Genomic DNA, 27,550 nt, shown 5'->3' with positions numbered 1-27,550 from the left:
AAAATTGAACTCCCCGTCTTTAAAAAGCAGACAAAATCACCAGAATTGTATTACCTTTTGTAAATGAACACTAAATTCAATGACTGTTTTTAAGGTTACCCGAAAAAGCATTAATCTTTAAATCTCTCCTGCCTATTTTGATAAGACATGCTGCAGGGAAGACAATTTTGAACTTGTAACAGTAAAGGGACTATGTTGATTGTTGAATAAGCATATTTTGATGTAAAAACAGACTTTCCGAAACACATGAAAAGAATAGTAATGTATCAACTTCTACAACGAGCACAAATTAAACGATCAAACAATGTTAGTATACTCAACTTATCAACATTATCATTTCATAATATACTTAGATCAAGGGTTACAGGAAATACTGCATTCAGCCCTGTTGATGGTTATGTCATTTCATAATATACTTAGATCAAGGGTTACAGGAAATACTGCATTCGGCCCTGTTGATGGTTATGTCATTTCATAATATACTTAGATCAAGGGTTACAGGAAATACTGCATTCAGCCCTGTTGATGGTTATGTCATTTCATAATATACTTAGATCAAGGGTTACAGGAAATACTGCATTCGGCCCTGTTGATGGTTATGTCATTTCATAATATACTTAGATCAAGGTTTACAGGAAACACTGCATTCGGCCCTGTTGATGGTTATGTCATTTCATAATATACTTAGATCAAGGGTTACAGGAAATACTGCATTCGGCCCTGTTGATGGTTATGTCATTTCATAATATACTTAGATCAAGGGTTACAGGAAACACTGCATCCAGCCCTGTTGATGGTTATGTAGATGTACAATTGATCACAAATCTTTGTTCATATTATCATGACATAACAATACAATTATTTGTCCTGTCAATCCTGTCAACTCATTATTTTTCCTGCAGGGACAATGGCAAACACACTCTCTGAAGCACTGCTTGTATCAACATCATGGAATACAGCATCAGATGACCTGACATCACAACCAACTAGAACACTGGTCAAAGATTTCTGTGAAAACACACTGAAGTCTGATGAAGTTTCTAAACTCTACTGTACTGTCCTTGATGTTGAAGTCAGTGAAGACCAGAAGAAAGATGCAGAGAGTGTTGGAGTTACTTTGATCCCAGCTACAAGAAGTAAATGGGCTGATCCTGATGAAGACCCACCAGGAGTACACTGGCTGTTCAACCATAACACATACTACCAACAACTGAAGGACTTACAGAATATTAAATATGTAGTCAGCTTTCTTCCAAGACAAAGAATGCAGCAGCCGCAATCCATGAAAGTCTTTTCCCCAAGCTCAGTTACACCAGCTATCTCCTCCTGAACCAAATGGGGTCTTGTTTACTTTTGATATTTGGAATAAGGATGCTTGTGGACTGACCAATTATCACAGGACTATTATCCATGATTTCTCTATCAGGAAGGCCAAGGCTGGTGAAAAAACTCATTGCATATTCCACTGTTACAGATGTAGAACTCAGTGAAGACCAGACGAAAGATGCTGAGAAATGTGGCGTTACCTTGATTCCTGCACAAAAGAAGAAGAGAGCTAATCAGAAAAAAGATTTGCCAAAGTTAGAGTGGTTGATGGAGCATCAGAGTCGTTACCCTGACCTTGGTAAGTTGGAGAACATCAAGTATGTGGTTGGTTATGCTCCAAAGACTGGATGGGCTGCTGCAGATATTAGAGAGACACTGTTCCCTGATGCAAAACTTGTCTTGATTAACCATGCCTGTCCAGAATCAAACTGTCTCTTGGAAAATGATGATGAGGAAGATCCTGAATTGGAAGAGGAGATGTTGAAAATGGCAAGCTTAGCTGATTTGTTATTCTCAATTGGTCCTACAATATATGAGTACTTTAAAAATGCCTATAGAGCAACTATTGACGGAAGACAGCTTTCAGATATCCCACATGAAGAGATTCTTCCAAAACCTGGACAGGTTTACTTTGAAAGTGAAATGGTGATTGGAACAGATACTGATAGAGCTCGCACCATATTGACATATGGACAGCTTGACACTCAGGAAGCCTTGAAAACTTGTGAGTTAACAGCTGCATCTATCGGAAATGTTGCTAACGACTTCAAGGAATGTCATAAGGTATGCCCAGACTGGAAGATTAAAGGTGTTTCCAAGCAGGATATCAAGAAAACAAAAAACTTTCTCATTAAAAAACTTAACAGTGCTCATGTCATGCCAAAACTCTATCCAACCTATTCAGTAAAGAAATTGTTACAAGTTCTTCAACAGTCTCACCTCTGCCTTCCTCCATCATGCTACACTGACTACAGTTTTGAAGGCTTGGAAGCAATGGCAGCTGGTCTACCAACAAGAGTCCAGGATGATTCACACATTGCCAGTATGATTGAAAAGCACTTTCCAATGCATACAGATGTCTGTGTCATGACATGTAAGGAGACATGCATGGACCAGAAAATATCAAAATGTTTAACTTCCAACACTGTAGCTTTTCATCATGCAAGGAATCTTAAAGAAGATTTCAGTCAGAGTGAAGTGGTCACAAAAAGCTTGGCAAAATTTGCTTCTGTATTCAAAGAGGAGAAAAAGACCAATAAATCAGGTACTGGTCACATTATAAGCTGAAATAAATTTAACATTATTTAAAGATTACAGACAAATATTAAAACCTATGGTGTAAAATAGATGACATGCCATACATATTGCCTTGTACTGTCTGGTACAAATAAAATGGTAATATATAGGAAACTTTCGTGACATGGTGATTTAATATTCCAACTCTGTTTCCTTGTCGAGCCTACTGTGTCACTAGAATAGTTGAAGTGATTGTTGCTATGATATATATTTATAACAGCCATTTTTACCTGTTTGTATGGTATTTATGTAATAAAGGGAAGTAACAGCTCTGCAACATTAACCTAGCAGAATTGTCCCACGGACTTTAACCATTATCAATGTTGGAACATTAAAAATACAAACGGCCGAAAGTGTTATTCTGGGATTTTTCTTTCATATCTGTTCTTAAAGCTTTGCTAATGTTTGAAAGTTTAAATGCATGAAACAGGGCATCTGATTCCATGAAAGAGTATGATAGATTATTAATACACGCATCAATGAAAATACAAAAGCTTGATATTTGTAATGAAATAGGTGGGATTTGGTTACAGTAAATGAACACGTTTTTACTTGTCAAAAACTATCATCACATTGGAGATTTTTACATTACATTTCAGGAAAACATAAAGGAAATGGGAAAGAAAAGGAAAAGATACTGAACAAAGTGGGGCAGTGCACCATTGGATGTCAGTAACAAAAGGAATAAAAACAAAAGAAACCACAACAGTGCACCATGGGATATCAGTTACAGAAGATACAGATAATGCAGAAGATAGGAAGAATATATACACTACAGCAGTGCATCATGGATGTCAGTTCCAGAAGATACAGAGACTATAAAGACGGCAGCAGTGCACCATGGGATGTCAGAAAAAGAAGATATGGAGAGTACAGAGACTACAGCAATGCACCCTGGGATCTCAGTCGTGGAAGATAAGGAGACTTCCAAAACAACAGCAATTCACCATGGGATGTCAGTCACAGAAGATAAAGAGACTGCAGACGCTAGAGCAGTGCACCATGGGATGTCAGTCACAGAAGATATGGAGACTACAGATACTACAGCAGTGCACCATGGGATGTCAGTCACAGAAGATAAAGAGACTTCAAAGACTACAGAAGTGCACCATGGGATGTCAGTTATGGAAGATAAAGAGACTACAGAGACTACAGCAGTGCACCATGGGATGCCAGTCATGGAAGATAAAGAGACTACAGAGACTACAGCAGTGCACCATGGGATGTCAGTCACAGAAGATGCAGAGACTGCAGACACTAGAACTGAGCACCATGGGATGTCAGTCACCGAAGATATGGAGACTATAAAGACTGCAGCAGTGCACCATAGGATGTCAGTCATGGAAGATGCAGAGACTACAGACACTACAGCAGTGCACCATGGGATGTCAGTCACAGAAGATGCGGAGACTTATACAGACACTACAGCAGTGCACCATGGGATGTCAGTCACAGAAGATGCAGAGACTACAGACACTACAGCAGTGCACCATGGGATGTCAGTCACAGAAGATGCAGAGACTACAGACACTACAGCAATGCACCCTGGGATGTCAGTCATGGAAGATAAGGAGACTACAGACACTACAGCAGTGCACCATGGGATGTCAGTCACAGAAGATAAAGAGACTACAGACACTACAGCAGTGCACCATGGGATGTCAGTCACAGAAGATGCAGAGACTACAGACACTACAGCAGTGCACCATGGGATGTCAGTCACAGAAGATACAGAGACTATAAAGACTGCAGCAGTGCACCATGGGATGTCAGAAAAGGAAGATATGGAGAGTACAGAGACTACAGCAATGCACCCTGGGATGTCAGTCATGGAAGATGCAGAGACTACAGACACTACAGCAGTGCACCATGGGATGTCAGTCACAGAAGGTAAAGAGACTACAGACACTACAGCAGTGCACCATGGGATGTCAGTCACAGAAGATAAAGAGACTACAGACACTACAGCAATGCACCCTGGGATGTCAGTCACAGAAGATGCAGAGACTGCAGACACTACAGCAGTGCACCATGGGATGTCAGTCACAGAAGATGCAGAGACTACAGACACTACAGCAGTGCACCATGGGATGTCAGTCACAGAAGATGCAGAGACTACAGACACTACAGCAGTGCACCATGGGATGTCAGTCACAGAAGATGCAGAGACTGCAGACACTACAGCAGTGCACCATGGGATGTCAGTCACAGAAGATACAGAGAATACAGACACTACAGCAGTGCACCATGGGATGTCAGTCACAGAAGATGCAGAGACTACAGACACTACAGCAGTGCACCATGGGATGTCAGTCACAGAAGATATGGAGACTACAGACACTACAGCAGTGCACCATGGGATGTCGGTCACTGACACAGAGATTGGTGAAGGCACAGCAATGCAGCCTGGGAGTTCAAATACAGGTGTGGAGACAACAGACACTATTACAAAGCAATCTTGGGTAGTCAGTGACAAAGAAACAACTTCTAAGAACAGCAAACAAAGTGAGACATTTTTGAAAAAAGAAAGTGCCAGTAAAGAACAAAGACAAACAAAACAAGGACATCACAGGAAAAGAAAGAAGATGAATGAAAGTGACAAAAAAGAAAACCCAAGATGCCAAGAAAAGAAAACAGAAGTAGGCAATGCAAACAATCCAATCCTGGAAGGACTGAAAGAAATGAAAGTGGTCCTATGAAAACAAACCAGACCAAATACAAAACTCAGAGGATGAAAGAAATGAGTACCAATCCAAGCAATCCACCACCATTAGACTCCACAACAGCTAAAGAAAATACAGGTGATGTATAATGGTTGTAGTTTGTTTTTAACTTCTTGTTATAATTTTCTGTACTATAAACACTGTGTCTTGTATTCTCTGAACTTTTTCACTCCCGTTTTCCTCTGTGGAGGTCCACCATGCTGGTAAAAGGGTTAAAGGTACATTGCAATGCCAAGTGTTCAGCTTGTTGAAATAGCCTGCATATGTATATTTTATGCAAAAAGTGTATTTTCAGTCTAGACTGAATTTCATGAATTGGCAATTGATTTGCCTTGAACTATCCTGATTTTAGGGTATCTGACCTGTTTTGATGTCTACCAATGCTTTATAAATATTTTTGCTTTGTTGACAAACTGAAGTCTGGGCATTTCTGTCATTAAAGCCCCACTAGCTGTATCTTTTAGCATTATTTTTTTGATAAGTTTGTGAGAATGAACAATTTAGGTGTATGTGTATAAACTTATTATTAAGCTACCCTCTGAGGGGACTGTATAATGCAATTTTGAACAAGATAAAGAATACACTGTGATTAAATGTTTGCCAAAACATTAAATCACAGCCCCATGGATACTGTGCATATCTGCACTGAAATCTTCAGATAAACTGCACAGAGTAGTCAAATGTAATGTCTACGGATGAATGTTTTCAACTGTGGCATTGTATGTTTTGTTTCCTTTTTAATATTACCGTACCAATTTTGAAAATGGCAGGAAATCAAAATGTTTGTTAAAATTTGAATTTACTTGTCAAATGTTTCACAAAAGAATGGTTTCCCAATGCAGTAACAGCCATATCCCTTCACAGGGTAGAATTCTGAGAAAACCAGGTGAGACTTGAAAGATATTTTGAAGTCAACAAATTTAAAGAGTTACTGCTAGCGAGACTTTAATATACAGAATACAAATCATAAAATAGTGTCCAAAGATATCGCTACTGTCCCTTATTTATGTTAAGCTTTATCCATAAGTGAGGATATATATATATATATATTATATATATATATATATATATATATATATATATATATATATATATATATATATATATATATATATATATATATATTTAAAAACTATCTACTGTGATTGACCAATCAGAGTGCTCAATTCAGGGTGTTTTATTTACTCATAAAGCCTTGTCACCAAATTCCAGAAACGAATGACAGCGCCGTAGTAAAGTACTGTCCAATCAAAAGTGAACATGTCATATTCTGTAGACATCTGGTACGTTTTAATATTCAAATTTGGTAACACAGCGGAAACCAGCTGCAACACAAAATCTGCTGTGCCCTAGGGCATTTATATAATGTGCCCTGGGGCATTTATAGGATGTTCCATTACATTGGAAGGCTATTTCACAAATAAGTTTTAATTCATATCCTAAACATGTTACATTGACAAAGGGGACGGTTGACGTAAACACATTGAAAACGAAAATATATCAGTTAGGGGCGATACTAAGTTTTTAAGTCGGATAAAACCCTCGTACTCGGGCTCTTCTGGTATATAAAGTCCAACCCTACGATAAAATGTCTCGGCCTGCGGCCTCGACATTTTATCGTTGGGTTGGACTTTATATACCAGAAGAGCCCTCGTACTCGGGCTTTATCCTATATATATATATATATATATATATATATATATATATATATATATATATATATATAATATATATATATATATATATATAATATATATATATATATATATATATATATATATATGTGGTATGCCCCGATCATGCATATATAAGACTGTCAAGATAAGAATCCTTTCACTACTTCTTCTGTCTGATGATTGCAGGATGCATAAAACTTAAGTAACAGATATTATTACTTTGTACTTGAAGTATTTTGTTATATATATATATATATATATATATATATATTATATATAATATATATATATATATATATATATATATATATATATATATATATATATATATGTGTGTGTGTGTGTGTGTGTGTGTGTGTGTGTGTGTGTGTGTAATTATTTTAGTCCTTACATAGTACTAAAGTGTGTTCAAAGGGTAAGGAATAGCCTTATTCTTGCTGAGTTTTGCAATACATAGCTAAGTTAGGCATAATGAATAGACTACAACCAATGTTATTTTATCATTATGATGCTGACAGCGAGAGTGCAATTATGGTGTATAAGCTGACACAGTGGCCATTACACTGAAATGCAGATAAGAATGGACAGTGAAATTGATCTAAATGTTATCACACTTGTGTAATTTATTTTCAAAGTTGTTTTAAAATTTACTGCAGGATATATTGTAGTTAAGTTGATGATAGTGTTGTTTCACAATAGGCTTCCACTGTAATTGTTGATATAGAGGAACAAAGCCTGTTGACCAGTAGGAACTGATTAGTTGCTGTCAAGATTTCCTGACTTTCCATCCCCGTACATTTCAACAACTTTCTCACATACAGCTTCTTGCATATGTACACTTTTTTCCCGCGGATCATGATTTTTTGCCAAAGAACTTCATACAATGCAAAGGCAACAAGAAACTAATGACAACTAGACTCTGACTTGGCTGTGATACAATGTAACTCAGAGCGGTGGTAAGGTTATTCCCCAATATCACCTGTTCCTGTATTGTATCAGCATGAGTGTCATTTGTGCTGCGTCAGACACTCGACTTCGTCTCGTGTCTGACGCAGCACAAATGACACTCATGCTGATACGACACAAGGAACAGGCGATATTGGGTAATAACCGATTTATCATATACCCATGCCCATGAATCTACTTAAATTTTAAAAACCTTAAATTTTGAGGCTTTACTTTATTATGAAGCCTTGCATATAAATATCAGAATGTTTATGTGAACAACCTTCATTCATAAAGTATACAACGAAGATGTCAACATCATGCGTGACATATCGCTGCAAGTCGTCCATATCTCAATGAAACCCAAGAAGAAAGACACCAGGATACAAAAATCATCATACAGATGGAACTTTTTAAGGTGCAATATGCTATTAGTATAGTAACAGATCAAAAACTGCTAGCTTTAAATCTATCCTGATTTCGATCGTTGTGCGGAAAGGGGACGCCATTTTGTTACTTTACCCTGAGAGTTGCCATGTCAACAGTCGTCGCACATGCGGCATCACTGTCAGGCCAAGCACTCACTACCTGTTCGAGGGAGACCGTGCACAGTGTCGGCGCTGTGCGAATGGCAGAATGTTTGCTAGAACTTGACCAAAAAAATACCATGGGAAAACATTTCAAGACTCAACATGTTATTTCCGTAGTTTGTAACCAGAAATACCATGTTCCTCGAAGCCCTTCAAGTTTTTATGTTGGCGTCATCGCTTCGCAGGTGGGGAGCGGCAGCAATTTTGTGCTTATGTTGTTTACCAACAAACTATATAGTTCGGGAAAACTGAGGACATTCGTCGTGCATATCTCTATGTTTACCGTGAAATATCACGGCTGATATTTACGGTGAATGTCACTAGGATGCAATAATATGGGCATGGGTATATGATAAAAAGGAATGTAATATGATTTTGTGTATTTGAAGTGCATTGCAAAGTTTACTCCCTGATGTGTTTTTATCATGGGTCCACAAAAAGCTATTTGATTTTCACTGCAGTTACAAATTGTGCAACTTTGCGGCACGACTTTACAAACCAATTACACAAGTGTGATAACATTTAGATTAATTTAAATGTTCATCTTTACCTGTCTTTCAGAGTAGGGGTGAGTGTATATATATATATATATATATATATATATATATATATATATATATATATATATATATATATATATATTACACATCTACCATCGAGAACAATAGAATTTAGCGAGCGCTAAAAAAGCCGTATGGATCGAACGTGCCCGTTCCGTAACACGTACGTTTCAAGGCGCCCCATTCCCTGCGGCTGTATCTGCGCGTTCACTGTAGAACGGTTTCAAAGGACCCCTGGACGAGTGTCAGAACAAGTCTCGCGTGCGCTCTGTACGTACGTATGTGTGTAGTGCACACACTCCAAAACTTGCAGAAGCGCGTCTGAGGTAGCGTTCCACACTGGCGCAATAAAATCGGAAGAAAAATTGTTGACATTGCACGAAAACGGTCACTACTCATTTTGATGCCCCAATCAGGAATGTAAGATGTATAATAATAAGGTTATTACAAAAATACCGAAAAGGATGCACGAGGACATTAGCGTCAGGCGATACGCTGCGCCAATGTCCTCGTGCATCCTTTGCGGTATTTTGGTAATTACCTCATAATATATATATATATACTCAAGAGAGAACAGCTGTAAATCAAAACCTTCAATTGGTAATTAGACTGTTGCCAGCCATCATTAATGAACCCATGCTTTACTCACTAAAACTCTGTTTTTCTAACTTTTGGGTAAAGCTTAACATACTTAAGGGACATTTATGTAAATAATGATTGATTAATTATAATGCTCTGCTTTTAGCATCGAGCACTGTAATATCCCACGAGGACATCTGTTTACACATATACCAGTATATCGAAGTATACAGATGTCATCACAGGAAATTAGATACAAAATATATGTATGTATGTGTTTGTGTGTGATTTATTTATTATTTATTTATTTATTCATTTATTTATTTATTTATTTATTTATATAATTCCCCTCCCCCCCCAAAAAAAAACAAGTCATCGTTGATGACACAGTCCCCACTTGTTAATGGGTACTTTGATTACATGTCCTAAGAGGATAGAGTCCTCTTCATTAATTGAGACATGCCCAAGTTTTGGCTAAGGACACGAAAAAATTGTAACAAAATGGCTGCCATGCAGCCATATTGGATCATATCAAGAAACAAATTGACATACATATGTATGACATAGGTTAATGTCCTTGTACCAACTTTGAATAAATCGGTTAAGATATGCCTTAGAGTATTATGGCCCTCGACAGGAAAAAATCGTAATAAAATGGCCGCAAGGCAGCCATATTGGATCGTATCACATAACAAATTGACATGCATATGTATGACATTAGTCAATCTCCTTGTACCAACTTTGAATAAAATCCGTTGAAACATGTCTGAGTTATTGCTCTGTACATGAAAATATCGTAATAAAATGGCTGCCTAGCGGCCATATTGGATCGTATCACATAACAAATTGACGTACATATGTAAGACATAGGTCAATGTCCTTGTACCAACTTTGAATAAAATCGGTTTAGATTTGCCTGAGTTATGCCTCTGCATATGAAAAAATCGTAATAAAATGGCCACACAGCAGCCATATTGGATTGTATCACGAAACAAATTGACATGCATATCTATGACATTGGTCAATGTCCTTGTACCAACTTTGAATAAAATCGGTTAAAACATGTCTGAGTTATGGCACTGTATATGAAAATATTGTAATAAAATGGCCGCCTGGCGGCCATATTGGATCGTATCACAAAACAAATCGACATGCATATCTATGACATTGGTCAATGTCCTTGTACTAACTTTGAATAAAATCGGTTGAAACATGTCTGAGTTATGGCTCTGTACATGAAAAAATTGTAATAAAATGGCCGCCTGGCGGCCATATTGGATCGTATCACAAAACAAATTGACATGCATATCTATGACATTGGTCAATGTCCTTGTACCAACTTGGAATAAAATCGGTTGCAACATGTCTGAGATCTGGCTCTGTACATGAAAAAATCGTAATAAAATGGCTGCCTGGCGGCCATATTGGATCGTATCACAAAACAAATCGACATGCATATCTATGACATTGGTCAATGTGTCTGTACCAACTTTGAATAAAATCTGTTGAAACATGTCTGAGTTATGGCTCTGTACATGAAAAAATCGTAATAAAATGGCCGCCTGGCGGCCATATTGGATCGTATCCAGGGCTCGAACTTAACTTTTTTACCTACTTGCCCAGCGGGCAAGTTTCCAGAAATTTTACTTGCCCGAGGAACAAACTTACTTGCCCGATTTTTTTTGTCTGTTTACATTGTTTGGGCAGAGATCACGAAGACAAGCAATCTCAAAATGTGGCCGACAGCATCATATCAATGCAAGTTCTGTTTTGTCTGTATTGATAATCGTGTTAATTTTTACGATCCATTAGTGTTGGTCTTCGTGATCTCTACCCACTCGTCCACCAATATTCTAGTGCAGGATTGGTGTCATATAGCTGAAGGGGTGGCCCATCAATTGATATTCGCATCAGCAAATCTCTTTTCCTGAAGTTTTGAAACTTCCGTTGTCGTTTCCTTTCATATACATATCGCACTTCTGCTTCTTCACTTATTGTAACTTTCCACTGAACTCGATGCTTCGATCGCGCCATTAGCTTTATCACCGTCGATTTCTGAGTGGCCAGCCGGTTGAACCTGTACTGTATTCCCTGACACAGATCCTGTTCCGGAATCTGTGACTTTATCTGGCGTAGATTTCAAAAATATACAGGAAAACGAGGTGCTTTGCTTCGCTATGACGTACAGTCTGCGTAGTCTCAGTCAGGTCACCACGTGCAAAGTGGCTGTTGATATTACTGACCAACACCCCCTGGGAGTCACTAGCGACAAACAAGTGCAAGTAATACGTTAATGAATTAGACTTCCCGAGGGAGGAAAGACAACAACTGGATATCACTTGCTGAATGTTGACGTCCGGCTTGTCGGTTGTGATACCCGTTTCAGTTACTTGAAACTCGATAACAGCGAACATTGTTCCACAAAGTTTCTTGAGTTTTTTTATTCCCAGAACATGTAAATTTGATCAAAGTCTATCACTTGCCCGACCGGGCAAGTATAATTTATTTTTACCAGCCCGATGTCAGGTTTTAGTTGCCCCGGGCAAGCGGGCAACCGTTAAGTTCGAGCCCTGGTATCACAAAACAAAATGACGTGCATATCTATGACATTGGTCAATGTCCTTGTACCAACTTGGAATAAAATCGGTTGAAACATGTCTGAGTTATGGCTCTGTACATGAAAAAATCGTAATAAAATGGCCGCCTGGCGGCCATATTGGATCGTATCACAAAACAAATTGACATGCATATCTATGACATTGGTCAATGTCCTTGTACCAACTTGGAATAAAATCGGTTGAAACATGTCTGAGTTATGGCTCTGTACATGAAAAAATCGTAATAAAATGGCCGCCTGGCGGCCATATTGGATCGTATCACAAAACAAATCGACGTGCATCTGTATGACATATGAAGTAATCCTTGTACCAAGTTTGAATGAAATCGCTTCTTGCATCTCTGAGATATCTGCGTGAACGGACGGACGCACGCACGGACGCACACACGCACGCACGCACGCACGGACGCACACACGCACGGACATGACCAAACCTATAAGTCCCCCCGGACGGTGTCCGTGGGGACTAAAAAGAAACTGACCTTCAACCCCTTTGATGCTGCTATCACTCACAAGTCCAAATTCTAAAAATTATCACTGCAATATAGAGCACTGAGTAACAACTGTTTGTGAATGAAGACCACAAAGTATGTTTGTGAGTGTACTGACTTCACTGTAAACTTTAAGTTAGTTTTAACCAAATAACATGTCCTCTTCTGGTTTCAGATTCAGATGATTTCATGGTACATGTTGGACTAGATAAAAAATCCTACCAGCAACAAATGAGAGATCTTGACAGTCAAGTCCAAACGAGGAGTGTCAGGGAGAAAAAGGAGCAATTGAAAGTAGCATGGGAGAATATCCAAGCAGAAATGGACAAAACTGAAAGTGAGGCTATAACAAATAACACTTCTGTCCAGCGAGTAGATCAAAACTGTAGGGACAACTTTGGTGAAGTAACAGTGACCAGTATGAAACAAAAATGCTTGGCAATCTCACTTGACCTACCTACTCTGTATAACCTGTACAGATTGAAACAAACATGTCTATCTGGTAGTTTTCCTGACTCATTTGAACCACTATTGATAACTGATAAGATGAGAGAGGAGGCTGAAAAAGTTGGATTACAACTCAAGTTGAAAGCAACATATGACCAAGCCAGATTTGATGAACTGGAATTGTTCTTCATAAACAGTAAGTTTGCAGTGTTTCATACCTTGACAAGCAAATTAACTACCCGACCAAATAGAAAATTTTATATCTCTATATAAATAGCTGTGATAAATATGTTGCATTTCTCAAGTTTTGACAATTGGATGACGATAATATTCACTTACTGTCGCTTTATTATCACTGAATGCATTCTTCACATTTCATGAAGAAAGTCCACTTTTAAGTGATATGAGACATCTCAGACACAACTCAAAAGCAGAGGTACGTTATAGGACAAAGTGTGTTCATCTTAATCAGTTTTAATGGTTAAAACCCCTACCTTATGATATTGCAGCACTGTCTAAGTAACAGGTGTTTCTGGAAATGTAGCTATATCAATCCAACCAGGAGATTCTCTTTCCTTGGAGAAAGCATCCCTAAGTCAGTTGATCTTCCCAATCTGGTTAAGAGAACAAGAGACTGCACAGTTCATATGTAAGCCATACCCATGTTAGATGTAAAATATCTGCCTTGGATAAAATACACTTTATTTATAACACTTTAATTTTAATTAAGGATAATCAATCCTAGATACACGTCTGTCTGACAATCATAACCAGCATTTATTAGCAATTATTAACTGGAATTTCACAGAAGTTCTGTAGCAGCAAGTTGTCTTAGCTCATACATTCTTTTGTTTCATTCAGGAGATGGTGGTGGACTTGAACCTGTCAAAATGTATCATGATGTCATTGAGGGAGAAGATGATGAAGAGATACTCACTGATGTAAGTTTACAATTATTAAACAAAAGTACTGGATTTAAATTCAAATTATTATCAATGGAGAGAGATATAGATTAATTTCTACACAGGAATGACACATTTAAAATGTGTCAACAAGTTGTTCATATTATAGTATTCATCATAGAAAAAATTAAATTCTTGATCTCATTGAAACCAATGAAAGTACAGGCTATTAAATATACCGTACTGTTGTACTTTGATATAAACAATCTCAGGACGAAGACACTGATCAGAATCTGACACAATGGTCACAGGAAGAATTGAAAGTAGTTCTCAGACTGAACAAGGACAACGTAAGTACTTGTGGTTTATCTTTGTACTTCTCATTGAGATCACTAGATAATTAAATAAATATTACCCAACATCAACATTCTGATTGGTCTCCATAATCATTTGCCCAGGAGTGTATTTGTTAAACATTTTATGACATATTACATCCTCATGTAATCCATTCTGATTTTGGCCACACCGACACTCACCCTAGACATGTAATCACTCTGTCGGGATAACCATTCATGCATCCATTACATGTGACATAGAAGATACTGATATTGTGAATATTAGAATATTACCATCTCATCAATACCAATACTGATAATTAGATATAATTCGAAAATATTTTTCTTCGTTCTTCGCGAAGGGAAACAGGAGTGATGTAAATGTAATGACTGTTCAATCATGAGTCCAATACAAGTGGTGACATGGTTATTACGTCACTGTATTTTCCAACCTAAATGAAGAAAATATATTTGGAAATAATATACTTATCATATTTACAAGCCAAGAATTCGTTATTTTTTCAAAATACAAGTAGTTTTCCATAACGATTCCACATTTAAACTTTGAACAACTTTTGGGGTAATATCAATACGTCATGGGAGAGCTGTCAATCATTTCAGGTTGTGCTTTGCTTGACCGAGGAACATGACATTCACCGATGTGTACGGAGCAAATGCCAGACATCTTCTCTGTCAGCACGTACCTTTTGCAAAGTTATACACAATTTCCAAAGATAGCATAGGCCTAGAAATTTACCTCAGACAAAGTTACGCTATTTTTCCACACCAAAAATCTTCTGAATCTCAAAAGCATAGACAGCCTGTAACATCACACCTGACCCTCAGGTTTCAATGCTTAAGGTAGTTGTGCCTCAAAAGTTAAAGACTTTTGACCGTTCTCTTACCAAAACAACAATGAAAATCTGGGATCACCATGCAAAGTTTGGAACTAGCGATACGAGTTACCCAACATTTTGCGATATTCAAATATTCAAAAGGCTGCCATTCCTGTGTTATTACTCTATGGGGGAATTAAATTTTGGATTTTTGAAAAACTAAGAATGCTATTGAATATTTTTCTTTCTCCAAGACCTTTAAAATGAGCCCCAACAAATGGTAGATCAGAAAAGAATTGTAGATATATTAAATGGAGTACATCCGACAATCTGTCTCCAAGGCATGTTCTACCTTAATCAATTAATCCACAGCAATGCCACAAGCTACAGGTTCATTATTTCCAAAAACAATTCACATAATTCCTTAGGAATATGCAGGCATTACACTCTTCTGTTTTCATTGCTCGAGGATTATTATTGTTGTATGTAGTCTATGGAACTATTGATTTCATTACACAACTTTTGGAGGCTCACCATGTGGCCTGAATGAAGGCCACATGACCCTTGTTGCAGTGTAGTTGAAACTGTATGTCTACCACCTGAAAGTGTACTCTGTGCGTCAAAAGTTACGGTGGCAGTGGGGTTTATACGAATGTGAACCCCATGTTGGCAACAAAACTCAAACACAAGGACTCAAAATCTGCCAAGTTAATGTATTTTGTCGTATTCTAATAATTATGACTGATTTGTACGGAATGTTCATATAGACACAAATTTTGATCATGCGAGAAATATGAGCTATTTGTTTACATTGACAAGTATATCAAAAACATTGACGCAAAAAAACTTACGATGCACCTAAATGTATGACATAGACGTGGTTTGATTGTCCTGATGTGAATGTCCAAAGCATAAATCCTGGTATTTATTGTTCAGAGGTGATAAACATGGCTTATGCATGTGATAATATAAGTGTTTCACACTTACTGTTGGTTTAAATGTGTCCACTTTTTGTTGCTGTCAGCCACTGAAGATATCCAATCTAAATCTGAGATGGAAAGGACAACTCTAGAATCTCAACTGAAGGAGGCAAATGAAGAGAAGGGTACTTTGGAAGACAGATGTAAGGAACTGACACAGAAGTTAGAGAGTACTGAGCAGTCATTGGTCAGTCAACGTATTGGGAACAGTATGGAGAAAGAGAAATTACAGAGTGAACTTGAACAGAACCAGAAGCTGATCAAGGAACTCCAGGACAAAGTAGCAGAATTAGAACATCAATTGGAACAATCTGATCTGAAGAAACACGGAAAGAAAGGTATTAAGGAGTGTTTGATTTTATGTGTTAGATTATTAACATTAGTCCAGTGTTTCATCTAGACAGGGGGTTGGGGATTCCCCTCTTTTTGTACGTTGGCACCCCCTAGTTAAATTTGTCAAGGGGACCACCCCCCCGCCTAAATGGTACAGTCATACCTTCGAGATACAAGTACTTCCAACACATGAACTGATGAAATCCCCCCTAAATTTTCTGGTGAAGGGGAAAATCCCCCCCTCCCTTGATGACATCCTGGATGAAAACACTATTAGTCTAGTCACAACTACAATTAAAGTTGTGCATTAAATGGTCATGCATGGGACTAAGAAAAAGTGACTATTATATTGAGGTGGCCTTCCTTTTTAAAGAGGGTGGGTGTGGCAATTTACTTTTAGTGCAGGTGGTATGCTTGGTAATGAATTTAGAAAAAAATAGAAATGCATGTAATTCAATATCATGTAAGTTTCTCTTTAAAATCATTTTACAAGCATGTCATTTCTGAAACAATTGTGATGCAGGTAAAAATCAGTAAAAGTGTACATATTTTTTTAATCTACCATATTAGCATTATTTGAAAGAGGACATTGAGAGTCAGATATGCTACCTTACACCATTGCAGGTTGTGTACCAAATAGGTTTAACCCAGAATTCTAATGGACCACAGTACAAAAAAGCCCATGCGCGCAAACATGCATGCAAAGAAGAATGTGTATTTCCATACGCATTCATACACCCGTTGGTTTGTCTGTAGCGCCATAAAGTGATTTCTTGGGTGTACTGCGTCTGTATAACACAATTCATCCTTATTCCGGAGTAGACCCATTGGAGCATGACCACATAAATATGATGGCTGTTCTGTAGTGGGTTTTAAAATGGGATTGCCACAAGGTGCCACAATGCACTTGACCGCCGCTCTGCAAGGGTGACCACTCTGACAGATTTGACTGTACAATTCTTATCCTGCCAATGAAATTACTGTCAGGTCAAGTTGGTTAAAGCCATTTAGGAATACTCATTCGTATTTGCTGTATTTGAATAAAGACTTTACCTTTGAAGACTTTGAAGGCCCCTGAAGGCCTAGATACTATGGAACATGGTTTTCATTGACTACCAGTTGCTATGGCATACCATTGCTATGGCATACCATCCCAGGTAGTTGAAAATACTCAATATTTATACGGCCTTTTCCTGATTTGGCATATAATGACAGTAATACTGCCTGGCGGGATAGGGTTAAAGTTGTGCATTAAACATACATTTATACATTTTATGTTAATGGATGCTCAATTTGTACCAGTTTAAACTCACTCAGTATCTTCTAGCAGTGAGATACAACTAAGCTATCACTACAAGAAATACAGTGACAGTTTGAAGCAAGATGCAGTTTTGAAGTCCCTAGATTTTAAATACCAGGTTATGAGGCATTTCCAAGGACTCCTAGGGTGTCTCCCCCTCCTGATACAGAACTTTTAAAATTTGATGATACAGTAACATCCTTTGATATACATAGAACATTACTGTCTCATGTACAAATGTTTGGATACCCCCTAGTTTGTTTATCATTTTGTGAGTAACCCTCCCTTACCAATCATAAATTTGGTGAAAGTTGGTTATGAATAAATTAGCATAAATTTGTTTATAAATTTTTCAGGTTCTTTTCTCATTTTTGCTCAATTTTCTTCAAACAAATGCTTCCCTGAAACTGTTTGTCCGATACCAATCACACTGGTTTACAACTTGTCAGGGAATATTGACTCTCTCACTTTTCTTTGAAAAGATGAAGAAATCAAAATTCATATTCAAGGCGAGTTTTCTATTTTTTAGTCATAGCATATTTAATATCACTGTTCATAGAAAATTGAAATTCAATATTTCGCTTTTCAGGGATAAATCATTGATGTTATGGTCATAATGACAGAGTTAATTCTAGGACGCGCCATTGCGCAATTCGCGCAATAAAATCTTGAATGGCCCTCATCATATGAATGGGTCGATCACTCAGAGTTCACGTTGTTCATACATTCGCGTAGATCCCTGATCGAAGGTCATTACCTCAGTCATAGTGTGGCATGTAAAACAATTCAGTTACCCATCGACCTTTGCAATTAAATACCTCAACTACAGCATATATGGTGGTGCATAGGAAGCTGGGTAGAAAGGACTGATGTAGGGGCAACGGTGTAGTGGAGCCCCTACATCAGTCCTTTCTACCCAGCTTCCTATGCACCACCATATATGCTGCGTAATGGTGAAAAGGTAGTTGCCTCTCGGATTTTTAACGCCAGTATAGTTGATGAACCCAGGATGATCGGGCAGTCCCTTAAATTGAAGCATTTGCAACGTCTACTGTCCATACCGGTACAAATGAAACTTTGAACACTGCAAGGAAAGCATCCATGCTTGGCCAGATGATCGTTTTGAAGAGCAACACATTTTAGGTCGGACATATCTCATTTTCCAGAGTAGCCAGTTCTATGCATAGAACAACACTGCTGTGTAAAACGTACCCTTTGGTCAGAACCAACATGGATGTAAAAAATGGATATTTTTTACATCCATGGAACCAATGATCGTAAGTTTGCTAATACATACAAGTTATGTTTAAAAGTTGATGTATCAATCACTTTATTTAGGTCGTACGATTTACACTCTCGTGCTGTATCAGTGTATGAGTAATTGTCGATGTGTGCAAATCGAGGGTCACTCTCGGAGAAATCCTACTGGTGCTCTAAGCTTTGATCATGATCGTTTCCAAAGTCAAAATCACAGTCCTTAGCAATTTGTACGGCTGTTCAAGTCCGACATATCAATAATTCATCACATAAGTTACGTAAACAATTGAATCAAACCAAACGGTTAGTTTGCTGTTGCCATTGTTGGGCCTGTTGCGTATGTACGGGGGACAATTAACTTTGCAGTAGGCTTGGTTGGTTACAGGGGGCCCGATCTCTAGTATTCTCCTTTTCTTAATAGACTATAGTATTTTCTGCAGAAAATTCAAGGGTTTTACGTGTTTGATGATGATGGCCCCCGATTTTCTAGAATGGCCCCCTTGGGACAGGAGTAGGGGCCCACAGTGGCCCCTTGTTTTTACATCCTAGAATGAACACTGAAATGACTTCCTTATTATTTCACACTCCTAAGAAAATATGTATGGGTATGTGCCGTCTGAATGGAACACTTTTTTGCAAAAAAATCCCTAAACATGGGTCACTCTTCATCCAGAAATCCATTATTCTGGGTCAGTAACAAAGGGGATCTTAAAATGCAGTAAAATAATATCTAAAAATTCCCTACTTTGTCAAGAATATCCCTAACAATGGGTCATATATTTTTTGATTCATGGTTAGATATTTTCCAGGTAAGTGGCATACCCCCAAACACAAAAATATTCAGAGTACCCCTTCCCAGGGGTCATACCAGCCACAGTACCTTACACTGCAAAAGTATCAATTCATTTGAAAAGTACAGTGTCCCAGATAATAGACTCTCAGTTTGCTGCTATAGATTGCTTTTCAGGTTGTACCTTACATTATCTTCTTCTAAGACCTACAAAGCACTCCCTAACATCTTTGCAGTTGCATGATGGGAAAATCTACTTACTGTAAAAACAAAGTGTGTTTGATTCACTCACCATTGACTTTGACACAATGAGGTACTCAGGAAATCATCCTTTGAAGTCCTGGAAACTTTTACATTATATGAGCCAACTGTGTCACAATCTGTAAAACAACAGAAACATTATAAAAACTGTCATCAAATCCCTTGGAAAAATTCCTCACAAATGTGTATCCATTCAATAAAGAAAAGCATCAAGGATTAATTCATATCAGATCCTGATATTATGAGAGTTTTCCTACTTCTGTGTTCAGTACATCAATAACTATGACATGTACAACTTGAACTGACACTTATAGCTACAAGTACTCCTTCGTCCTACACAAAGGCAAGAACATAATTAAACTATGTATTGGCATAGATTGTTGACTACAGTTCACATTAACCTTTTTAGGTCATTGATGTCATGCCATACCTGCATTCATGCCAGGAATGGCAATAACATATGAAAATCCAAATTTTGATATACTCACTCACGTTTGAACTTTTAACATCACAGAACAATGTAATTTGAAGTCTTGCAGACTTTCACTGTGGTATTCTGTATCAGCAAAAATCTGAAAGAAAAAATATGTAAAGAAGTAATACATAGTACCTGGTACCTTGTTTTATCAGAATTGATGCACTTATGGATAGATCTGTGATCAGAGTGGCCGCTTTCATTGAAGGTGTTGTATTTGTGACTTCTTTAGGTTTTGTTACACCATTCAGAGAGCTGATTGTATGTATCAGTTGTTTACATAAATTTGTAAACACCATGGTTACCAGCAATTCACTAGTTATCGGAGACAGTTGTGATTTGATTTCATGGACAATAACAACTATTGACAGACCTTTGTCATTGACAAAGGATGTTTAAACTGGACGCTATCATTTTGTCAGGGTGTAACAGACCGACAAGAAAGTCACTTTGAGTCCATCCAATACAGCTGTAATGAACACACTGACTGCAGGAAAGTAATCATTATTACGTTTCAATTCTGATCACATGGGAACACAGTCTACCATGTGTTGAATTTCATAAATATCTGCCTTGTTGATCAAGTAATCCTGTCTCTGTTATGAACAGTAATCAGCTGTAGGAAGAATTTGTACAAACCCATTTTATCAGAATTGATGCATTCTGGGACAGACCTGAGGTCAGAGTGCAACTTTTATAAATGTGGACTATATCGTGGTTTATCAAAATTCCATGATGCATCCAATCATATATGGCTTAGTTTGCCTTTCACTACAGATTTGAAAACACAGAGTAGCTTTCTTACAAGAGTTACTGTTAGGTGACTTCACAGCGATTTTAAGGTTACAATAGGAATGCCTGAATTCTGGAGCAGTTATCACCATGATTAAAATACAAATCAATGATGAGGTTCTGTGGATTTAACAGAGACAGGTCCAGAGTTGAATCTGAGGGAATTGCCCTGTTTGTATCATGTGTTCTCTTACACTTCAAAACACAAGCTGCTACAATTTACTTTATGTTGAAGCATATGAACACTCAATCACTGCCCCTCGTGGTTCACATTGAACCATGTTGGATACAAACACCACTACCTAAGTACAATTGACTGAACTAGGAGAGTGTTTGTCAAACTTTCACCTCTGAACTTTGACCTCATTGCATGTATTGCAGTGATCACTCTTTGACATCTTGTAAATGTTCACCATTTAATTCAATTATTGCTGGTAGAATAAAAGAAAACAACATGTTAAAATTTAGGAATCTAAACTGCCAAAGCTAGGAATGCATGAGCTTAATCTTTACATATGACATGAATCTACATTAATTCATACTGACATTGACAACATTCAAGGGTTACTACTGTCTTTACACAGTGCAGATTTATAGATGTAGGCAGAAAATGGCAGCCATTTTGTTTTTTTCAAATGTAGCTCAGGAACACTCAAAAGTTGAAAACATTTATTGTACTGGTATATTGTTATCTCGACATTTATCTAGTCTAGGTTACCTAGGGGGTCAGACTGCACTTCTGGACTCTCATCTGGCTGTCCCAATACAGTATGGGGAAATCCCATTCAAAAATTTCTGAGCAAGATGGTGTAATACGGACTGGAGCCATGCATCCTGGGAGTAACTGATCTATGTTGTAATTTTCACGTTTTAACGCAAAGTCACAGAAAAAATAAAACTTCAAGGTTACGTAGAAGTAGCTTTTGAAGTCCTTTTTTTTATATGAGCATAAACCATGTCTTGTATGTCTTGGATCAGTTTATAGACAAGTAGAATACAACGGACCCATGATATAAAATTCATAGTTCACACTTAATTACAAAGGCTGGACTTCAAAAGCCACTTTAGCATAACCTTGAACATGCTTAAGCTATATTTTACATGACTTTGTCTAAAAACCATAATAATTACATCATGGATCAGTTCTTCCCAGGATGCATTGCTCTTGTCCGTTATGCACCATCTTGCTCAGTAATTTTTGAATGGGATTTCCTAAGACTGTGGGGGTGGCCGTATGAGAGCCAAAAGTGCAGTTTGGGTAACAGAAACTAGATGTTTATCATAAAATGGCTGATATTTTACAATAAATATCACTGGAATGGAGAAATGTGGACATAGGTATAAAATGGTGTGAAGGTCAAATATTGCAAAATCACTGATTGATTTTCGGAAGAACAGTTACTTACCAAGAGACTGTCTTCACATATTATTTAAATGATCTCTATAATTGTGATGCTATGCCAGACTGCAGATATCTCAGACAATTGAAATCTGTGTAACCATTAAATTGGAAGAAAATCACATTATGGAATGCCATGCAATATTTGTGTGTGTTCTACCAAAGTTATAGGAATATGTAAATGATCCCGGAACTGAGATAACATTACTACTGTCTACCAGTAAAACTATATTCATGTTTAGTTCTGTTCAAAATGACTAGAAAATTAAAAAATGACTTCAGCTCACAAACATCTGGTGGAACACCAAAAGTTATGAAAAGGTAATAAGAATTTTTGAGTTACAATTATGAAACTGTTGCCATGGAAAACAGACATTCCAAGACTCTATCAATTCATTAAGTTATCATTTGGAATTTGACAACAGTTTAAGAACTATTCATACTTGAGAATTTTCATTTTACTTTTAATGAGAAAGTGTTATGATGACATTTTAAACAAATAGAATAAAATTGTTGCTATGGTTACCAGTAGCACACAAGTGTATTTATGTATTGGTACACAAACAAAAAGTTTAGTTCAGTCCTATATTTACACTCACAAAATTGCAGAACACTACAGAATTTTCGTTAAAAATGTTCACAAATTCAAAATTTGTTGACAAAGTAAAAATTTTTGAGCAATAATTAAAGAATATTGCCATGGATACCAGCCAAACATTCTATGAGTGTTTCAATACATTGGCATATCATTGACAAAGTTTATATTATGTATCAGTGAATATTTCCAACAGAATTTCTATTTCAACTGGAAAAAAACACGTTATATGGCAATGATAATTTTGAGAAAATGGAAAAAAATCTGTTGCCATGGTAACTAATAACACTCTAGTGTAGTAATATATTCCTTCACCACGAGCAAGCTTACTTACAACTTTTACAAAAGATTTTTCATTTTAATTCAACAGCATAAGAGGGTTATGAAGAAAAGCAAATTTTGACCATTTATGTTACTTGTTATGCATGACTGTACTAATGCATTAATGCATAACAAACAACCTAATGTCCAACTGTGAAATTTTGCAAAAACAATTTGGATCTACTGCATGAAATACAAAGGTTACAGAAAAATAAATACTATGGGCATAGTTATCAAGAAAACGTTGCCATGGTTACAGTAATAAGTAAATTAATTCAAATTTGGTACATAATAGGTACATCATAAAGATTAACAAATGTGCTATATTGTAAAATTTTGAAATTTAGTTTAAGAAATTAAAAAATTATGACAAAAGTGAACTACAGTATGTCAATATTTACAAGAGATTTTCAATTTCAACTACAAACAAAGCTATTAGGAAAAAGTAATTTTGAGCTAATGAAAAAAATCCGTTGTTATATGTATCAATGTACTGCACCACTGAGCAAGCTTTTTTATGTCTTACAACTTTTGCGAAAGAATTTTCATTTCACTTCATCAGCAAAACAGAATATGAAGAAAAGCAAATTTTGAACATGTATGTTGCCATGGTTACTTGTTATGCATGACAATTCTAATGCATTAATACAAAACAAACAAGCTTATGACAAGCTGTGATCTTTTGCGAAAAAATTTGGACCTACTTCATGAAATACAAAAGTTACAGGAAAATTAATATTTTGAGCAATTGTCTCAAAACATGTTGCCATGGTTACTAGTAATAAGTGAAGGACTTGTATTTTGGTACATGATAGCAACAGCTTTAAAAAAAATGTGTGAAATTGGAAGAATTGGAAATTTAGTATAATAAATGAAAAATGCATGACAAAAATACTGATTTTGCCTATTTCTGTTCAAAATTTTGCCATGGTAAATTCGCAAAATGACTAATAATTGAGGGAGAAGTTTTAAAAAATAACATTACACTTCAAATAATTAATGTGAGTTTAAAAAAATTCTGTTGCAGTGAAAAAATTATGTGGATTAAAGTATTTCTTTTTACAGCGCAACAAAAAGTAAGCTGTACAACAATGCACTTACTAATTTCCACAAATTTGACCTTTGACCTTTCAGGTGACTGGTCAGTGACATTGGTCAGTGGTCAACATAAAGACCAAGGACAAAAGTTCAAGAGGCCAAAAGGTTTAGCCTTCCACCGTGATAAAATTGTGGTGTGTGACAGTGGTAACAATATTGTACAGATATTGAACAAAGATTATACCTGTGACAAAGTCATAGGAAGCTTTGATGGTCAGTTTGCAAAGCCATTCTGGCCAGTGAGAGTAGCCATCTCACATTTCAACCACTATTTCATACTTGATGATGAAAATAAACAAATTGTTGTTTGTGATGAAAATGGTAAAATTATCAAAATAATTACTCTACCTGAAAAACACTGAAGAAGTCTGGGACATAGCTCTGATGGATGACTTTGTTTTGGTCACTTTGCGTTTGACCTCTCCGGATTGGATCGATTCGAACGTCTTTGAATATGAGGACAGAGATGATAGACTGGTCAAGTACACTCACAGTGGAGAGTATGTCAAAGAAGTCAAGGATCAAATTAGTGGCCAAGGACAATTCAAGTGGTCAGAGTCTGTGGTTGTAAACAGCAACAATGTCATCATGGTTTATGACAATGGCAATGGCTGCATCAAGTGTTTTGACAGCGACCTGAATTTTTTACATCAATTCAGACAAAGTCAGATATCAAGGGGCATTATGGGATACCCTGGATTTGGAACCATTGCTGTGGATGAAGATGATAATGTTTATGTTTGTTACTACAACTCTGATAGAATCCTAAAATATCGATGTGATGGAAAGTGGATCTGTGATCTGTTGGAAGGTAATGTGAGTTTACCCAGGTACATTGCAGTCATGGGTGATAAAATTGGTGTTGTAGAGGGTGACAGTGACCAAATCAAAGTATTTTCCAAGTAGATAAAATACACCAACATGAAGTGTATGTCTACATGACATCAAAATGTCAGAATTTGGAGGAATTTTTTGAAAGGAATAATTTTGTGAGCGTTGAAGTTTGAATGCATTGCATTGACTTGACTGCATTGTTGACAAGGATGTCATGGCAACAAGTTGATTGCAAGGTTATTTTTACAAATTTAGAAATATGGTTGTTGACAAAAATTGTGATTTTTGTCAGTCGATCCATCTCAGGGATGTTAGAAATCCAAAACGGAGATGTTTTGTGGATTTATCATCAACAATTTTGACCAATTTTGTCATGGAGGTATTTGACTGCCGTTGTACACAGCATACCCCAATGACAACATTGGTCAAAAATGTTTGTTGATATTTAAATATTGGCGTTATTTTTCCTTTTAAAATTGAAATTTTGGACCGGACAATCTTAGAGATACAGTCGCTCACTTCCTTTGTATACCGGTGAAACAATCTTACAAATTTTGTGAAATTTTTATTGAAAATTTTGATCAATTTTGACAAGGGGTTGTCTACAGGCAACAGTACAGATACACCTTCCATCACATCGCCATAAATATCGGGCGGAATATCAATTGTGTGTGCAAAATAAGATGAGATAAAATACCTGCATATCTGATGATGTTAATTTTGTTGAAATCTGTCGATATTTCCATCCGATGGAGGAAGATTACTCCGATTTATGGTTTATAAACAACGACTTCAACCTTAGCAATCACCGCCATTCTAAGTTCAAGAGAGCCGTTGAGGGCGTTGTATCCAGGTCGATCTCACTTTGTTGAGAGGGGCACGCGAGTTGGATCAACTCAGGGCATTACTTCGTTGTACCAATTGTACAAACTTTTCAAGGGTAGTTTTGAAATATTCACAATGCTTTCGTTCTGTATCAGTGTGCTGTTTTCCTATTTTGTTGTAAATAGTGACTCTAGACATCTTTACAGTGAGAATTATCGGTGGTCCTTAGGAAAGTGGTTGATGCTGTATGAAACATTGTATCAAAATTGAGACCAGTAACTAAGGACGCTTACATCACAGACGTAGACGTGTGTAAGATGTAAACAAACATGAAATGCGACACCAGCGTAGATCGCCATTTATGGCATTGTCGTTTATTTCTAGTGACGTTCATGAGAACACATCTTTGTTTTAGATTTCAATCCAACTTTTACCTACGTGTACAGGAATAGGTGAGCGTCACCTCGTGATTTTGATATCTACAACAGCAACATGATGACATTGTACACTGATATTTATATCATTTATTTATTCGGATTTTTCAGACATTTGGTAATTTACAAAAACATGAGATTTATTTTCAATGCATTGTTGTGCTGTTTACTGATGGAAAGTAAGGTATTAACAATAAAGATATAAGTTGTTTGAAAATTATTGCATAGACTGACTGTTCGGTAGATTAATTTGTCACTGTCTGCCAGTACAATTATAAATGTATTTGAACCCTAGAAGAGAGTTGAATGTATTTTATAGATTTGCTGTATAGTTTGAATACAATGAACTAGTACCACAGTGTAGTAGTAGCGATATTTTATCTGATGGAAGTCTTTAATAATCTTACAAAATAATGGATGTAAACAAACAGTGGTTTGTTTTGAGTATGTTCAGATTTTAATTTTTATACATCTATGTACAAATGTCAATTTTAAACGATCTGAAATAAAAGTCAAATAGTTTTAATCGTTAA

General features: G+C 36.9%; 1 protein-coding gene and 2 long non-coding RNA genes across 4 annotated transcripts in view; 1 reads left to right on the top strand and 2 right to left on the bottom strand.

Annotated features, from left to right (window-relative positions):
* LOC139124038 (uncharacterized) overlaps nucleotides 1-16,442 on the bottom strand; it is a 30,532-nt gene extending 14,090 nt beyond the window's left edge. The window contains exons 1-2 of the long non-coding RNA XR_011549842.1: nucleotides 16,311-16,442; nucleotides 13,745-13,864 (exon numbers count right to left, since the gene is read on the bottom strand). This is a non-coding gene — a long non-coding RNA (uncharacterized lncRNA). The remainder of the gene's footprint in view (nucleotides 1-13,744; nucleotides 13,865-16,310) is intronic.
* Nucleotides 1-23,014, bottom strand: part of LOC139124035 (uncharacterized) — a 104,505-nt gene extending 81,491 nt beyond the window's left edge. The window contains exon 1 of the long non-coding RNA XR_011549839.1: nucleotides 22,918-23,014. This is a non-coding gene — a long non-coding RNA (uncharacterized lncRNA). The remainder of the gene's footprint in view (nucleotides 1-22,917) is intronic.
* Nucleotides 873-27,550, top strand: LOC139124025 (uro-adherence factor A-like). Of its 2 annotated transcripts, none has more exons than XM_070690160.1 (8): nucleotides 873-2,590; nucleotides 4,888-4,988; nucleotides 5,351-5,423; nucleotides 12,979-13,446; nucleotides 14,112-14,191; nucleotides 14,425-14,502; nucleotides 16,348-16,641; nucleotides 24,961-27,550. In XM_070690160.1, exons 1-7 carry the CDS (start codon nucleotides 1,411-1,413, stop codon nucleotides 16,393-16,395), a joined length of 2,028 nt encoding a protein of 675 aa, XP_070546261.1. In that variant the 5' UTR covers nucleotides 873-1,410; the 3' UTR covers nucleotides 16,396-16,641; nucleotides 24,961-27,550. The 2 variants fall into 2 exon arrangements, with proteins under 2 accessions (XP_070546261.1, XP_070546260.1); XM_070690159.1 differs by having other exon boundaries at nucleotides 2,460-2,590; nucleotides 3,222-4,988.

Source organism: Ptychodera flava (genome assembly GCF_041260155.1).
Source record: "Ptychodera flava strain L36383 chromosome 23 unlocalized genomic scaffold, AS_Pfla_20210202 Scaffold_23__1_contigs__length_28996876_pilon, whole genome shotgun sequence".
NCBI classification, from domain to species: domain Eukaryota; kingdom Metazoa; phylum Hemichordata; class Enteropneusta; family Ptychoderidae; genus Ptychodera; species Ptychodera flava.
This window is presented reverse-complemented; position numbering and strand designations above follow the sequence as displayed.